The sequence below is a fragment of the Silene latifolia genome, chromosome 8 (assembly GCF_048544455.1).
Source record: "Silene latifolia isolate original U9 population chromosome 8, ASM4854445v1, whole genome shotgun sequence".
Lineage (NCBI taxonomy): Eukaryota > Viridiplantae > Streptophyta > Magnoliopsida > Caryophyllales > Caryophyllaceae > Silene > Silene latifolia.
In genome coordinates, this window is record NC_133533.1 from 112,340,848 (window position 1) to 112,358,421 (window position 17,574).

At 36.8% G+C, this 17,574-nt stretch overlaps 2 protein-coding genes across 2 annotated transcripts; one reads left to right on the forward strand and one right to left on the reverse strand.

Moving 5' to 3' along the window:
* The first annotated feature begins 1,350 nt into the window (after nt 1–1,350).
* On the forward strand, nt 1,351–6,146 carry LOC141597392 (protein NRT1/ PTR FAMILY 6.2). The gene is made up of 5 exons (XM_074417847.1): nt 1,351–1,695; nt 2,504–2,721; nt 3,279–3,826; nt 4,235–4,584; nt 5,451–6,146. The coding sequence occupies exons 1-5, from the start codon at nt 1,581–1,583 to the stop codon at nt 6,002–6,004; spliced, it is 1,785 nt and encodes a 594-aa protein (XP_074273948.1). The 5' UTR covers nt 1,351–1,580; the 3' UTR covers nt 6,005–6,146.
* Nucleotides 6,147–7,853: 1,707 nt separating this feature from the next.
* LOC141597393 (putative sugar phosphate/phosphate translocator At2g25520) lies at nt 7,854–9,548 on the reverse strand. Its single transcript, XM_074417848.1, has one exon. It carries the CDS (start codon nt 9,290–9,292, stop codon nt 8,246–8,248), a length of 1,047 nt encoding a protein of 348 aa, XP_074273949.1. The 5' UTR covers nt 9,293–9,548; the 3' UTR covers nt 7,854–8,245.
* Between the last annotated feature and the right edge of the window lie 8,026 nt (nt 9,549–17,574).

Genomic DNA, 17,574 nt, shown 5'->3' on the forward strand with positions numbered 1-17,574 from the left:
AGTCACGCTCTGGGCCCTGGTTTCCGCCGCTCGTGTCGGCGTGCCTGTGTGAGCTGGTATACTCCCAATTAGGTCCAGGAGTGTCTTCAGTTTCGCTACGTCAACCACCTGTCCCATGATGGTGACTTGGTTGGCGGTCAGCGGCGTGTCTGGTATTATCGGCATTCCGAATTCCGGTTGGATTACTCCGCGGTGGAGGGCCGCACGACTCGAGACTGTGAAAGGTATCATCTTGGTGGAATGTGGTTTCGTCATTCTCGCATACCTCTTGTTGTTTTGACATCTTCGTAGCTTTTTGGGTGGGTTTTTGTGTTTTTGTTTTTGTTGTTTGGGAATGAATGTGACTAGCTTCTAGTTTTCTTTCCCACGACGGCGCCAATTGTTCCTGGTGTAATTCCGGGCGATATTTGTTACCACTCGTAGCCCGTGGAATGATGTCTTTGCTTGAATCCTCCTTGCGGTCTCCTGAAACGATGAACAAACTGAGGGCTCGGCTTTGGCCGAGCGTACTCACTCCGACGCTCAAGTCAGTAAACTTAGAGAGAAGTCGTTGTGACTTGGCTAAGAGTGTATTGTAGAGAGATAAGGAAGATATTACCAGATGAATAGTGGTTATTAGGTCAATTTGTGGATCCTTTCCTCAATGAAGGTTGAGGAGTATTTATAGGCATTCACCTTTTGTCACGTAGTGGCCAAGTGGCCAAGTGGCTATCAGGTGGAAAGACCGTTGTACCCTCGGCCGATGGACCTGTGGCAGGCTCGCCGAGGGTCTTGGATATGAGTACGCGGATATGTGCCCCGGCTAGCTGGTTGCCAGGCCGAGACCCAAGTGACAGGCCGATGGGCTCCGTCGGCTAGGCTGTCTAAGTCGTTGACTTTGCTGTGGATACCCTTGACTTTGCTCAATATGTTGACTTGGTCAACGGTGCAGAATATGCCCCATCAAAGTTCAATTTAGTTCAACTTCATTTAGTTCAGTTCAGCTCTTTTCAGCCGAAAAGAACGGAGCGTAATAAACAATAATAATGCATACTCATATTTTCATGCAAAATATAACTTCCTAGCTCTTGTACCAACCACAACAATATCAACTTTTGTAAACCCTATTCAATTTTATAAAACCATACACAAATAAATTAAATTTCAACAAAATAAATAAACAATTAAATATCTAGTGCTAAATAGAACACATTTATAGTGCCCTAAGCTAGAACTTTCTAAATGGGATAAGCTTGATCCATCCCTCCCATTCTGCCAAGAACTAGCTGTTCTATCTGTCTAAAACAATCACTAATGGTAGGCCACTTTCCTTTTTTAATTATTTAATTAATTTTCTTCATTGAAATCTCTAACAACAAAAGTTACCTACATTCTTTCCCTATATAAGACAACCTTCCCAAGTCTAATTCCATTGTGAGTCTTAAGCATACACAACACATACAAGTGTCTAATATTTCTCCACAAAAAAATAACAAACATAAAACCAACATTCTCATAGATATTACTAAAATTATTAAAGCATTGTAACTTTTGTTTTGTAACAAATTTCGAGAAGCGACTAATTTCGTCATATTTTCATCATGGCTCATCAGGAAGGAAAGTTAAGTTGGGTTGTGGCTGATGCCCAGGACTACAAGGGCGCCCCAGCTGACCGGTCTAAGACCGGCGGTTGGGTGCCCGCGGCTTTAATCTTAGGTTTACCTCAATTCTTCATAACTCATTTTTTATGAATAATATTTTATGTTAGTGTTGACACATGCATGTTCATGTTACGAGTACAAAGTAGCTTGATCACGTAAGTGAACGAACTTCAAAAAGTATGGCATCAAGTTGGTGAATCATGCAAAAGTTCGTTAGAATATTCAAACTAATAAAAGTCTTACTTAACTAATTAAGTTCATGCTTAACTTCCACTTAGAACAAAACTAAATGCAATTCTCTCCCTACTCCCTAGCAAACATTCCATTACTAACATTAACTTTTTCATCGTCAAAGATTGCTTTTATTTAATCTAGCTTTTACGGATTTTCTAACGTCGATCCTAATGGCACGTATTAAGAATTCAAATGAGGAAATATTCTCACAATTCTCTTATGAGGAATTTAAAGATGAAATCATTGTTACTAGTTTAATTAGAGAATCATGAGAATATGGTTTTTAATAATGCGTGTTCTTATTAGGGCACACTTTAAAAACACCGATATGCTTCTGGTACTGCCTCTAGGCAATTCCTTTAAAAATGGTAGCTTATTCTATTTCTACCAAATTTTCACCCTATAAGAATGGTAGCTAACTTATCTTTTACCTTTAATTTAAATAGAAGATATTAATTTGTATAATTAATGAAAGAAACTCAACAATTCTTCCTACAAAGATCTCTAACATTATCAATATACAATACTTTTAATAACAAACTATTATTTTATCATTTCACCCTTGATTATAATTCAAAATTTAATCACTAATCAAACTTAATTATGCTTCTTATAACAATAATAAACAGGAATTGAAATGTGTGAAAGACTTTCAACAATGGGGATAGCAGTGAACCTTGTGACATACCTCATAGGAACAATGCATCTCCCTAGTTCAACCTCGGCCAACGTCGTCACCGATTTCATGGGGACTTCTTTCCTCCTTTGCTTGCTTGGTGGCTTTCTTGCTGATGCCTTCCTTGGTCGATTTAAGACCATTGCCATTTTCGCGGTTGTCCAATTATTGGTACGTACTACTACATATTTCTTCTGTTTTTTCTTATATTGTCTGTCCTACTCAATTCTTTACGTATTCCTTTTATGGATGCCCTAGTGAACTATTTATGGCAACTAAGCTAGTTGACATCTGGTAGTTGACTTTACCAACTATGCTAGTTGACATCTGCTAGTTGACTTTACCAACTAAGTTATTTGACATCTGCTAGTTGACTTTACCGCCTAGAGTTGTGTTCTGTGGAGAATTATCTCGAACGACTCTTGATTAGTGAGTTATTTTAGTGTGTGTTTGGCCTAGTTTGTAAAAGTGTTTTTGGACTCAACACACTTTTTGTCCATACACGTCATTTTCTAAAAGTTAAAAAAAAAAATCTCAAAAGCTAAAAATCCATATTTTTGCCCCATAGAAATAGAAGCAGCTATTTATAGTTTCTTCTTTTGAAAAACACTTTTGAAAAATTAAGCTTGAAAAACAAAAACTCATTTTTGAGAATCGAGGTCAAACATGCTCTTAATTTGCTTGACTTTTTGCGGGCTTATTGTCTAATACAATGATTTACGATTCAGGGGACCGGAATGCTAGCACTCTCAACCAAACTACCAGAATTCCGACCACCACCATGCGACATGAACAAAAGCGAAACATGCCAAAAAGCAAGCGACTTCCAAATGGGTATATTATACTTAGCCTTGTACCTCATCGCACTAGGGACAGGGGGATTAAAGTCAAGTGTATCAGGATTCGGAAGTGATCAATTTGACGAGAAAGATGAGAAGGAAAAGGCACAAATGACCGCATTTTTCAGCAGATTCTTCTTTTTCATAAGCTTAGGGACTTTAATGGCGGTAACCGTCCTCGTTTGGGTACAAGATGAGGTAGGAAGAAGTTGGGCATATGGGATTTGCTCTGTTTCAATGGGGATTGCCATTGCTATATTTCTTGGAGGTACGAAGAAATATCGATACAAGAAGAGTGCCGGAAGTCCTGTTGTTCATATTCTTCAAGTTATTGCTTGTGCTATTCGGAAAGCTAAGTTGCAAATGCCTTATGATGTTAGTATGTTGTATGAAGATTGCCCTGATTCTTCAAGAATTCAACATACTGATCAGTTTGGGTAAGTTTCTTAATCAAAACTCGAATAACAACATTACCTACGTGCCTTGTATAGTTGTAAACCATTTAATGTGTCATTCTGCTTTATTCATCGTAGCCCAGAATTAAATAATATTGATCAGTCTGGATGAATTAAATAACTATAACGGGTCCAAAATTCGCATGTTATATAATTTGGGCCTCAACTGTTGATATCAACTAGTTTAATTGGTAAAGTCATGACAGGTGATGTTCATGATGACCTGAGTTCAAATCTGGTCAGCATTAAAATTGCCTATGTGGCTCACTTCACACCGAAAAAGAAAAAAAAAAAAAAAACTAATTTGGGCTTCAACTTGACATTTAAATTAGGCCCTTTTAGATTTGTTAGATGAATACTTAGTTAATCTATCTAATAATGCAAAAACAGGTGCTTAGACAAGGCAGCCATAGTAACCGAAGACGATTTCGAGAGGAACGGCAGTGACGGGTCCATGACAGCAAACCCATGGAAGTTATGCTCGGTTACGAGGATCGAGGAGGTGAAGATGATGGCAGGGTTACTACCAGTTTGGGCTACAACTATAATATTTTGGACAACATATGCTCAAATGATAACATTTTCAGTAGAACAAGCTTCTACAATGGAAAGATCTTTAGGAAGCTTTAAAATTCCTGCTGGTTCTCTAACTGTCTTCTTTGTTGCTGCAATTCTTCTTTCTTTGGCTGTTTATGATCGTCTTATTGTGCCTCTTTGGAAGAGTTGGAAGGGCAAACCAGGTAATTAATTAAGCCTTTCATTTTAATCGACTCGTAGTTTATAAGCTGGTACGAAGCTAAACACAGATTGACCAGGCAATGGCCCCGGCGAGGTTTTCAAGAGAAAAAAAATAATATACTCCACGCAATAACTTTTTATTCAAAAAACTAATTATGATTAGAAACATAGGTAAAATTGATATTTCGGCCCTAGGCAGAATTTGAACTTAGCTTCATGGTATTAAATATCGGCTTCCTCTTAGGAGCTCGTAAAATTTAATTCCTGGATCCGTCACTGGCCATTATCTATGTTTTGGGTAAATGGTGGTCCAAGAATGGACATATCACTAATGTTTTTATGAGCATGCAAGGGTGTAAAGAAACAAAGTGCATATAAGTTGGGACAAACTTGAAAAAAAGACAATAAAATAATTATTTACTTGGAATAATATTAATACTATTAAACATTTAATTTGAAATACAAATAATGTGGACTGCAAATTATTGGATGAGAATATAAAACATTCATAGAATGTTTTGAGTGGATATATAAAACATAATTATACAAGAAGACATGGGTTTGGTAACTAAGATTTTTGGAATAATAATTTTAGTAAGATTTTGGAATACTATGTTTTATATGATTGTATGATCCACTTATGCACATGCAATGTCACATGTTGTGACATTGAACTTTTAATTTTATATAATTGTGATGCAATAACAAGATGCTAAATTGCTAAGATCCTCAACAAAATGTGCTTCACCAGCTCACATTATATCTACCACATGTCGCTAACGATAATTGAGATCAGGTCGTAATATTATGTAATTACATCTTTTTACCGTTCACAAAAAAGTACTTATGCATAAACTTGTGATTTCAGGGTTTACAAACTTGCAAAGAATATCAATAGGACTAGTGATGTCAATATTCGGGATGGCAGTCGCAGCCTTAGCAGAACGGAAGAGACTCTCAGTGGCGGAATCAGTAGGAAGGAACACACAAAACCTCCCAATTTCAGTCTACTACTTAATCCCACAGTTTTTCCTAGTTGGAGCAGGGGAAGCCTTCATCTACACAGGACAACTCGATTTCTTCATCACTCAATCCCCTAAATCGATGAAAACTATGAGCACCGGTCTCTTCCTAACCACCTTATCACTCGGGTTCTTCCTAAGTAGCTTTCTCGTATCTATCGTGACGAGTATTACAGCTTCCAAGGACAGCCAGGGTTGGCTTGCTGATAACATTAACTATGGGAGACTTGATTGTTTCTATGCTTTGTTAGCTTTGTTAAGTTTAGTTAATTTCGCGGTGTTTATGGTTTGCGCGATTTGGTACAAACCTAAAAGGAAGCCGGAATCATCTAAGCCTCTTAAGATGATTAATGGTAATGGTAATGGCTCATATGTTGGACATGGTGAGGAGAAATGCTGAGAAATTACCTGCAGGAGTTTTTTTTACCCCTTTCTGCTATGAAAAATGTTGGGAGTGTTTATGATGTGTTGTATTTAGTTGCATTTACTTAATATATTCCCAATGTATACCTTCAAATTAAATCAAAGTTGTGAGCTTGGATTGGATGTACCTTTTTGTAACCATTTTCGTCTTTTCATCGAATTTTCACAATGCAAGCGCAATTTCCTTACAAGCACTCGAGTTGTGTTGTTAAAATACGACCCATCGGACTAGGACAACACGGAAAAGCAACGATTTTCTCCATATGTTTATCAAGTTAAGTAAGCCAAGGTACTACCAAAGGATAGTACACAAGGAGGAAAATAGTCGGAAACAAACAAAGCATAAGAGAAAATCAGTTGGTCTTGCTTAAAACCGTCTTAAGTTAAGACCTCTCACAACCTTCTTTTATTTCCACCTCTATTTTAATCAGGTGTGAGAGTCATCTTAAGTAATGGCGATTCTAAACAAGAGGATGCTTGATGTTGACTCATGAGGTGGAAGAAGAACACAAGCACTTTATTAGCACCCTATTTGATGCCCAAACATAATGGTAATTAAAAGGTACTAGATGTTGACCCATAGCTAATTAAGCTCATAAAAGTATTTAATCCTCACACCAATAAATAAGGTACCACAATTTGGTCACCTAACCAAACCAAAGACAAAGGATTTCAATGAGATATTCAAGACTACATCATTGTATGAGAATGATAATCATAGGAGTATATTGTATAATGTTCCATGGTGTTTATTCTTTCCAAAGAGTAAGATCTTAACAAACATAAAACAATTACATCTTCTTTCGGAATTCGGACACTAATGCAACCAGTCTCATAAAGTCATAAGAAATGGCATAGTACTAATCAGAAGATCAGCTGATCTCGTACTAAATGAATGTTTAACCAAGAAAAATACCGTGTAATACAATAAGTCCGTCATATTCTATAACTTTGTGAACATTTTAGTTCTAGCAAAAGCAACCCGACCCGAAAAGGTTAACCCGAGACCCGAGCTACATCATCCGAATGTGACCTGAAATCCGATTAACCCGACCCGGCCCGAACATAACCAAGCTTTCTTGACCTATAACTGACCCGACCCGAAATGACCCAAATTGAAACCACCTAACCCGGAAATGACCCGACAAAACATAACTCTAATTAAGGCGAAAATACTTAAAATGGCTTTTTCTCTCCATTCATTGACCCGGAAATGTCCTGACCCAAAATAACCCGACCCGCTTGACCTGAAACAGACGCGACCAACAAACCCGAAACCTGAAATGAATCAATCCGTCTTGAATGAACCCGGAATCAATGAAAGACCCGAACTGGCCCTACCCGATTGACTCCTTTGCCAGGTGTAGAACATTTGTATAATGGTATTAGTCATCACCCATGACCCATGTACAGTTCAATCCCCCAATAATAAGTACTCCATAAAAAGGGTACAGAGCTGAACAAGATAGTAGGAGCTAGTAAATGCACACAGGTAAAGCATGTCAGTATTAGCATCACATTATTGGCAATGCCTAAACTGCAAGCACTGTCATCAGCATGATACTCAGTACCAGATCTGCAATTTCTACCAATGCCACTCATCTTAGTTCAGCATGATTTCCATGACACTAATCAACTTCACTCACTGATGATTACATCAAATAAACAACTTCACACTTCTCATACAGCCAGATCTTTTCTAAACCTTTTTATATCCGTCTAAGATTAAAACAGGTCAAATAGCAGACGTGCTAAATCAATCGAATTGCATTTGAAACAAGCTTTGCAAAAGAAACATGCTTCATAAGAATGTAAATAGACAAAAATAAATAAAAGTTCCTCCATTAATAATTTAAAATAACAATAGTACTTAACAACTGAAACAAGAACAAAGTAACAAAAATATGAGAATGGCAATGTGGCTCAAAGCATTTCTCTAACAACTTAAGCACCACCATGAACAATCGACAAACGCCGAAATGAACCACAAGCCACCATTGCCTTCCCTGTGGACAATATAATATAAGAGTACAATAACATAAGAACTACTAATGCCAATAGTTTTATCACTACTACTGATAACAACTACCATACTGCGATTCCTAGAAATCGCAATTATCCAGATATACTAGTACCCTAAAACCCCTCTAAGTTAATCATCATCATAAAACCCATCCAGCTCAAATCCCTCAAACTCCTTCGAACCGAAATCCAAACCCTAAGATTGGTTCTCATTCTTCTTGCCATCACCATCCCTATTCTCGAGCAACCGACCTTGCTCATCATCAGCTTGAGCAGCCTTCTTCTGAGCTTCTTTCGCCTTAAGTGCTTGCAACTTAGAATGATTATAAAACCCAACACCCAAAAACGCCAATCCATACCCAAACAAGTTAATAGGAGTCACAGTATCCTTAATAACCGACCACGAGAACGCAATCAACAGCCAATCCTTAACAACACCAGCAACATTCATAGTCAAAGCAGAAGTCTTCCCAACCAGCAAAAACACAGCAAGGTTCAATGCAAATGCACAAAGCGAATTCGTCCCGAAAATAAACCAATCAAAATGAAAACTTGAACTATCCCTTAAAATTGGGTACTCAACCAAGATCCAAGGGACTGACAGAAACACCAAACAACAAGGTGCAACATAAAACAATGATGTTATTGGATTAAAACTAATTCCCTTCGAAGTTAACAGAATTTGAATCATAACCAATCTAGTCGCCTCGAAAGCGACTGCACCAAGCTGTAAGGTTACCCCCCAAGCATCAAACTTAGCTTCACCATACGCAGCAATGGCGACACCAAAAGAAATTGACAACATATTAGCCATAGTTTGACCTTTAAAATTCTCCTTTTTAAACATAACACCAATAGAATAAACAGCAACAGGCATTAGGGCTTTCAGCATTTGAATAAAGGAAACAGATAGATAAATGTATGCAGAATTTGATAACCAAAGTGAGAATGCATATAATGCACCAATGGGTACCACAGAAGATAGATAAACTTCTTTTGACATCGAAACCGGTTCGACAAATTTAAATACTTTAACTAGAAGAAAAGCAAGTGAAGAACAAAAACTCATGTGAATCATTGTAAGGGAAATTGGGAATGGCCAATTGTACATCTTACGATCTAAGATGTATTTATTGTAAACAATTACAGTGAAACTTAGGAAGATCCAGATTGCTACGTATGTGTATGATAAGATTATTTTCTTAATCACACCATCGCTTAAAGATCCAACACCTGAAGACATGATTTTTTCTGGGTTTTTGATGATTTTTGGGGGGGATTTAGTGTGAAAGATTGGATTTTGATGGGTTTGGTGGGTTGATTAGGGTGATTTGTGAAAAGGGTAGATGAGATTTGGGGAAAAAGTGAGAGAAATTTAGGGATCTGAAAGAGATTGAAGAGTGAAGAGGTAGAAGAAGAACAGGAAAACTGGGAAGAGTGATGTGAATGTTGTGAACTGTAATCTGTTTTATGGACGCTCCCTACCGTCTTTGTTGTATGTATACTCTCTCTTATTTGAGTTCTTTTGGGATTTTGTCTTTGAAATTGTATAATTAATTATTTTCCTATTTTGGATTTATTTGTAGGGGAATTACATTATGATTTAATATGATATTTTAGGTAATTCTAGATTAATATAATCTCCGACCATATAAATTATTAGTAGTTTTACTTTCATATGGAATCTGGTTAAATAAGGATCTCCTTTGTACTCAATAATACAAATTCTCGATAGTTTTTCCTTCAAAAGTTATCTGGTTAAATAAATAAACAAAACTTTATTTTTATTAAATGATTATCGATTTTATTGTTATTAAACTATTATCTTTTAATTAAGATATAATATTTTTTTAGCCAAATTATATTCTTTTAATTAAAAAAACTGGTTTAAATCTAAAAAATTCTATATTGAAGACCTATAAGCTTATATTGTTAGTCTCGTATAAAAAAAAAACGAACCACGTACTTAATTTGTGTAAAAAAAAATTATGAACTGATATTATTAATTTTGTGACAAGAAGAAAGTCATTAAATTTATTTAAGAAAATTTACAAACTGAAATTATTAGATTTGTAGTAAGAAAAGTTATTAAAATACACATTTCATGACTTTACTCATTTCTTTGATTAGTTTTCCATTTTAATGTTTTATCCTCGTATTAAAATATGAAAAAATAATGATGTGTCAACTTAAAATCTATAAATAATACAATACAAACTAAAGGATGTATAAATACCGCGCATGCATACGCGGGATTAATACTAGTCACAATAGTAACGTCAAGTAGGGGTATTCACTGGTCTGGTACCAGACCCGTGATTGGTTGAACGTGGAGACTAGAGTCAATAGACAGCCTTTTACCCCAAAATCGAAGATTGGATCGGTGAGGTTGGGACTCATATCGAAACTCTTTATGTGCGGTCGTTTCCGAACTTGGACTGGATCAGTTCGACTAATAATGGTGATTTGAGGATTGTTTCCGAGGTTGAAGTGGACCGGTCACCACAAATTTGTGGGTCCGAAGACCATATCGGAATGTATTCAGCCCCCACTGAACCGTACCGTTTACCCTATTTTGTCGGTCCGAGCCATTTTATGGACACCCATATCAACAAAAGCAAAATCTTAGTTGTAATATGATTCATAGTCGGTTAACATGATTCATTATCTAAAAAAGCTCTCGTTTAGTTTTTATGTTATATATGAAACTAATGTGGTAATATTTGGGCTCAAAGATGCCCTCTAAAATCATTGCACTCATATTATTCCTACTATAACTTCCAATTATTCTAAATGAAATTTGACACTTTTCTTCATTCCTTGATTATAGACTTTTAGGCAATGTAAGGTGAGGAACACAAATTCTCATTGAAGACATGACATATCCGTCACAAGCTGAAGACGGATACCATTTTACCTCACAATGTACCCACTTTTTCTCTTTCTGCAACACTATTCATGTGGTCCCCTTTCTCCACTAACCCATTTTGTTACCATTTTATCTCACAAAATATCCGTCACAAATGGTAACCCGTCACAAGGGAGACCAATTGGGTGAGGAATGGGGTGTGTCGGTTGAGTGTATCGGGTTTTGTTGTAGTTTGGAATAAGCCAATGTCTAGGTGAGTGGGAGTGGTTAAATGAGCAATTATTAGTTTAATTTGTTCCTACGATTGCATTTAATGACAATTATTATGACTATTCACTATTTATGAAGTGGTAATTTCCAATTTATGCGAGCTGTTTCATTGTTAAATGCCAAGATTACGATTATTATATGATGGATGGATTACCTTAATTAGACAAGGAGTTAAGACATTACTATAAACATGGTGTTGGTGTTAATGGTGTATGAGTAAATGTATTTAATGTAATTGCCCACCCTTACACACTCACATACGAAGCAAATTAAGGAGGAGTGGAATCTAATGTTCATAGCTCCATTGTTTATATAATTTACTCTTTTATATATACGTATTTTTAATTTTATCCCGCTAAATTTTTAATATATTTTTACTCATTTCAGTCTTCCACAATTCATTAATTAAAAACAAAAAATCTACCACGTACATACTACCATCACCCACCCTAACCTAACCTCCATCGCCACCGAGCTGCAGGCTCAGCTATCTAGGAACGACTAACTCTACCACCGCGTCCCGCCTTGCTTCAACCTCCATCACACCATTATACCACCTGCTCCACCTCATTTTTCCCCAATACGCCATTCCCACCCCCACCCCCAACATCACCATTTGCCCTATGCCTTACCGTGCTTCCACCTTCATCAAACCTCAACCCTATCTTTGCTCTAGCTCCACCTTGACCCATAAGGTCATAATCAATGACGGAGCCAGGAATTGAACCTACCAGGGTGAAAACTTTTAGCAGGGGAGAACAAGCAATGGTTTAACGGGAGGTCGGAAAACAATGGAAAATTTTAACTAAAAATTTCAAATTTTCCATCTGTCATAGGAGACGAGCACCCCAGCTAGCCCCATAACTCCACCGGTCTACCACTGCCCCTCAGCTTTTATCTGCAGCCCTTCAGCCACCTTCCTCCACCTTTGTGGTCATAATGTCAATGCCTCCCTCACCAAAATTCTCATCCCCCACCCTTACGACCTTGTCACCACATCTCTTCCCCACCTCGTATAACCCTAACAATCGTCTCTGAAAAGCTCATCCCCATCGGTCCCTCTCGTGTCGTCGCTCCCTCGTTGCCGCCACCACCGTGCACCTTCCCTATCACCACCTCCTCCCTAATCAAAGGCCTATTGTAGATACATGTATCTGTCTTGACACTTGTATAAATTTGGTGCGATACCATTTTGTCTTAATCCGATTTGTTACCTTTACCTCGAGTCGAAAAAGCACTCAAATGTCGTGGTAAGCTAAGTCAATGTGGAGTGTCCACATACCTAATTAAAATTTTTAAACCATAACGAAAGATAAAAATGATAAATCAATTCATCTAACAAAAGTTCATGAAATTTGTTGATGAAAAAAATTAGTTACTTATTCGTTATCGAAAGTAAGATTTTCGATGTATTAATTAATATTAAAGATTTTGTGAAATCACCTTCTCTCTCTATAACCTCCCCCTTCTCTCTAAAAAAAAAAAACCCTAATTTCCCCCTTCTGACCCGTCGCCTCCCCCTTACCAATCTCTTCCCCTCCTTCTCCCCCTACCCATCGCCGGAGATGGGGTCACTCCTTGACACATCTCCGGTGATTAATCACGAATCTTCTTTGTGGCGGCCTTTTATGGATTGATCTCCCCCCTCTCTTTCGTCGGTTCGTGGTTCAGTCCTGCTCGTCCGGTGGGCTTGAATGGTTTTGCTGTGGTTGTTGCTGAGGTCGATCCGTTCGGCGTTCCCCTGTCCTGTCATTGAAGTATCGCGTGCACTCCAGGGGTGTTTCCCCTATCCCTCGCCCCTTTCCCCACCCCTGATAAGTCCTGTTGTCGCGAAGTTGTCGGTCGTCGTTGTGTCTGGTCGATGAGCATAGCTCATCTGGGTGGTCTCTTCTGTTAAGGGTGTTGTTTTTGGGACGATCTGGTGTTTCCCCTTCCCCTCGCCCCCTCCCCTCCACCAGATTGGTCCATGTTCCTGGTGGTTTTTCTCGGCCTGTTGTGTTTTTAGGTTAGTTGAGCTGCACGTGTGCCGATGGTCCTGGGGGGGTTCGTTTTAGAATTTGGAGTCTCAGTGTCTGGTGGTTGTTGGTTGGACCGTGTCTTCGTGGTTGGCTGGTCGCGTCCGGCTGTTCTTTGTTGGGGTTTGATCAAGTTTGTTGGGGTTCGTTTTCCTGTTTGAGGCGTGTTGGGTAGGGTGGATTTGGGTTTCCGGGGATGGAGTTGGTTGGGTCTGAGGCGGTGGTCTTCTCGTCTTGGAATGGTGTTAATTTTGCTTTTCTTGTATTTTCTTTATCCTTTAATAAACTTTAGTGGTAAGCCTTGTCCTCTTAATGGTGTTAGTGTTGCGGTGTTTGTGTCTTTGAGGGTTCGTGTTACTCATTGTTCGTTGGCCTTCTCGGACCGTCTGTTCTATGATCAATGGATGCGTTGTCTTAGGTGTAGGAGATTTATCTCCGTCGAGGGCAGACTCCGTCTTGCTTCTCATCTTTTCTTTCTACGTTCTTTTCGCAAGAGCGTAAGTGCACCTCGTCATTGTCACTCCGTCGGCTGTATGAATAGACTGTTTTTGGAGGTCTTTCGTGTTAATGATGCTGACATCAACGTTCACAACCAAGCTGCCGTCTTCTGCCTTTCTACCATCGTTTTTCCTGCTTATCTTAATGTTGTAGATTTACTTTTGAATAAAGGTTATGTAAACTCTATGTATGGCTTTGTAGTGCTAGATCTAGTTATGAAGTGTCTGGTGCTACCTAGTCGAGTAGCTTACTTTGTAGTGGGTACAATAATGTAAGTTATTCACCTGCTGTCAAAAAAAAAAAAAAAAAAAAAAGAAAGTAAGATTTTTGGAGGAACATAATTATGTTTAGGAGGAAGGGAAAAGAAGAACGGAATTCAGGTTATTTGGTTAAGAAGAAGGATAGTGTTTGAAAACCATATAAATGTATATGAAAAAATAAACGTGCATGAAATAATTACGAAATACGGGCCTAATTTCTCCCCTGAAATAACGTATATCATTGATATTGAAAAACAACAGATATCAACTAGCTTAGTTGTTAAAGTCATGAAGGGATACTCACAATCTGAATTCAAACTCGTCTATATCAAAATCACCCTAATACTCTCTTTATACCCAAAAGAATATAATATTGAAAAGTAGTGATTCAAGTCTAAATGAAATCAAACTACAAACAAAAAATACAGTTGTAGTCTTGTACCCATTTAAGAACTAAGGTCATGTCAACAATAACGTGTTGCACCTTTAATCCATCTTTTGCATACTTACGGCTTTGCCGACAAAGATTAATTCATGTGACCCGAGTATTATATAGTTGAGAGGATTTATGTTTGTTTTGGTCAGGATTTATTTGAATAAAGGGCAATGCCCAGATTTTCCAATAATTGGGCCGTGAATCCGATTGGAATGATTTATGTTTGTTTGGTCAGGAATCAGGATTTACGTGAATAAAAGGCCCATGCCCAAAAACATCTTTGAATTGGGTTCAAGTAGTGACTGGGTGGTGTTCATTTATGTACGGATTTTACTCTTTCATGTACGAAAATGACCATTTTATACATTTTATTTCAACTTCCCAATTTTTAATTTTCCCCCTCTACACCCTCATTTTTCTTATTGTTTCATAATCAATAAATCTCATTTCGCCTGACCACCACCACCCCAGTGTCGCACCACCCAGGCCACCCCGTGAACCACCTAAAAACATAGTATTATACGAGAAAAAAGCACTATTCGAATCAAGAAAAAACACCCATAGCAGGCGTTTGTTCACCACTGAACATGTTGAAATCCAACAAACCGACTTCGTATGGCCAACAACATTCAAAGCACATGCATACAATTATAGGCAAATTGATGATAAACGCATACAAGGGGATCAAATTAATGATATACACGTACCCTCCCCAAGCAGAAACCATATAAAAGTACTCGAAAGTAGAAGTCAGCGACCAAGCGTATTACATAGTTTGATCATTTTATAATTTTTTCAAACCCTAATTTAATATAGCATAGCCCCCAATTTTATTAAACCTAATTTAATTTGTTCAACTTAATTTGATACAAAAAAATTAGCAAAACTAATGATGTTAGAATTCTTGTTAATATGATAAATAAAATAATTAATTAAGCAATTCATTGAGATTTGATTAATTTTGAGAGGAAGCGTAAAAGAGAGAATTTGTTTCTTAATTTTTAAATTTAGAGCAATGTGTGGAAAAATTATGGTAAAAAGTCCATAATTAAGTAAAACTCATCCATGAATGAGCAATGATGGTGACTAATTTCGATTTATTACTTGAGCTTATGATCAATATTATTTATTAAGATCACTAGGGTTTTAAGTGTGGTAGTACTTCTAAAGTCATCAAACCCATTTGTAATCATCTAATCTTATTATTTCAAAAATATATGCAAATAATAATAATAAGTATAGTAGTAAATAAGTTATTAACATTGATAATAAATGAACAAATTATAAAATAGGGCGGTCTCACAAGATGATCATTTTTTTTGGTGAAAAAGCTATTTATTTACCGTTAACTAATGGGGTGTCTTTTTACCAAAATGAGACTGTCTCTCACAATGTGATATCATCTCACACAATAATTACAGCCATTTTTCATATTAGGTTTTAGTAATTAGTAATAATGAGTATTGATTAGGGTAGTAATCACACTAATGAGTATTACTATTATTTCATTGCACAACTCTATTTATTAGTTATTAATGTATTTAATGTAATTTTTATACTAAACTTATATAGAAACACATACTCCCACCTATTCTCTATGTTGCTCCATAATTATATATATATTGGTGACGAGGGAACCCGTAGTCGTTACCTTCGGTGCGCACTGGGTAAGCCCTTGGGTGTACGTGATAGCCTGCAAACCATGTATACTAGGTAAGCCACCCCACAAGAATGTATTGTGAAAAAAAAAATTCTTAGGTCCTCTAGGAGGATCATTAATGTGTCCTCCCTAACCAATAAGAAGCTTTCATGATAATTTTTTCTTATATTTACCTTTATATTTATAGCTTTTAAATGAGCATGAAGACTTCTTATTAGTTAGGGAGGACATATTAATGGTCCTCCCGGAGGACATAAGAATTTTTCGTATTGTGATAACTTAGCTGCTTTGTTTATGGCTAAGAATAATAAGAGTGGAAGTTGAACTAAACAAATCGACATAAAGTATCTAGCCATAAAAGAGCGTGTTCAGGAAAAGAAAGTAATCATTGAACACATTAGCACAGAGTTGGTGATTGCAGATCCCTTGACTAAAGGCCTATCAACTAAGACTTTCAAGGATCATGTAGTGAGAATGAGACTTGGTTCCATTATGTATACATCATTTGGGTAGAACTTAGTATGAGGAAGATATGTGGAAGTAAATGAAAATAAGAGAGAAAATGTGGGGTCATAGATATTATAGCCACAAAAGATAGATAAATAAGAAAAGTGGAAGATCTTTGTAAATTTGTCGTTTTAGGAAATGTGGAAGATGTTAGAGAATAGGAGAGGGTATAAGCGATACTAAACTTAAATAGAAACATTATAAAAGCATTGTTAAATGAGACGTATTATTAGATTTTAATTTAAAAAGAATTTCAAGTGTTAATAAAATTTAATCAGTAAACCTAAAAAATGTAAAGATAGGTTTTTAATATGCAGTTTATTTATTCATTAGGTCTAAACATTTTTAAAAAAACGGGCTAAGGGAGAGTCTCAGATAGACAGTTTCTATGGGTGTAGGCCCCCGCTTCTTCTTATTTTTCTTTTTTTTTTTTTTTTTTTTATGAAAGCAATAGGCTATCAAATCGTTTAGATAGGCTAACTAGGTTTACACGAAAACAAACTAACATAAGTACGTTAAATATATTAGTATTCTCTTATCTGTGAAATATTTTTGTTGCGTAGAAAAAAAATTCTTATTTTGTTGAATAATTAACGTACTGCAATTTTTTTTACATAATTCTTTTTTCTTATTGTATTGACAATTTGATAATTACATTATGTTGTTTTTATATTTATACATGACAACTTTGCTCAAATATATTTTTGATACACTTTTAGTTCAAAATATATTTATAAATCAAGTTATTCAATATTATATAATAAAAATTTTAAATATATAAAACTTTTGACAATAGGTCTTGGTATAGATGGGTGGGGCGAACAGACGGGTAAAGACCTCTAATAAAATGGGTAGGGGGGACAAGGTGGGGCACCCCCATGTGCTTCCCACTTGATGGCAAATGGGTATTTTGTGAGGGGAAGTGGTATCCGTCTATACGTATAGACGGATAGTGTCCGTCTATAATGAGAATTTGTGAACTTTTGATGATCACAATGTTTATGTAGTCC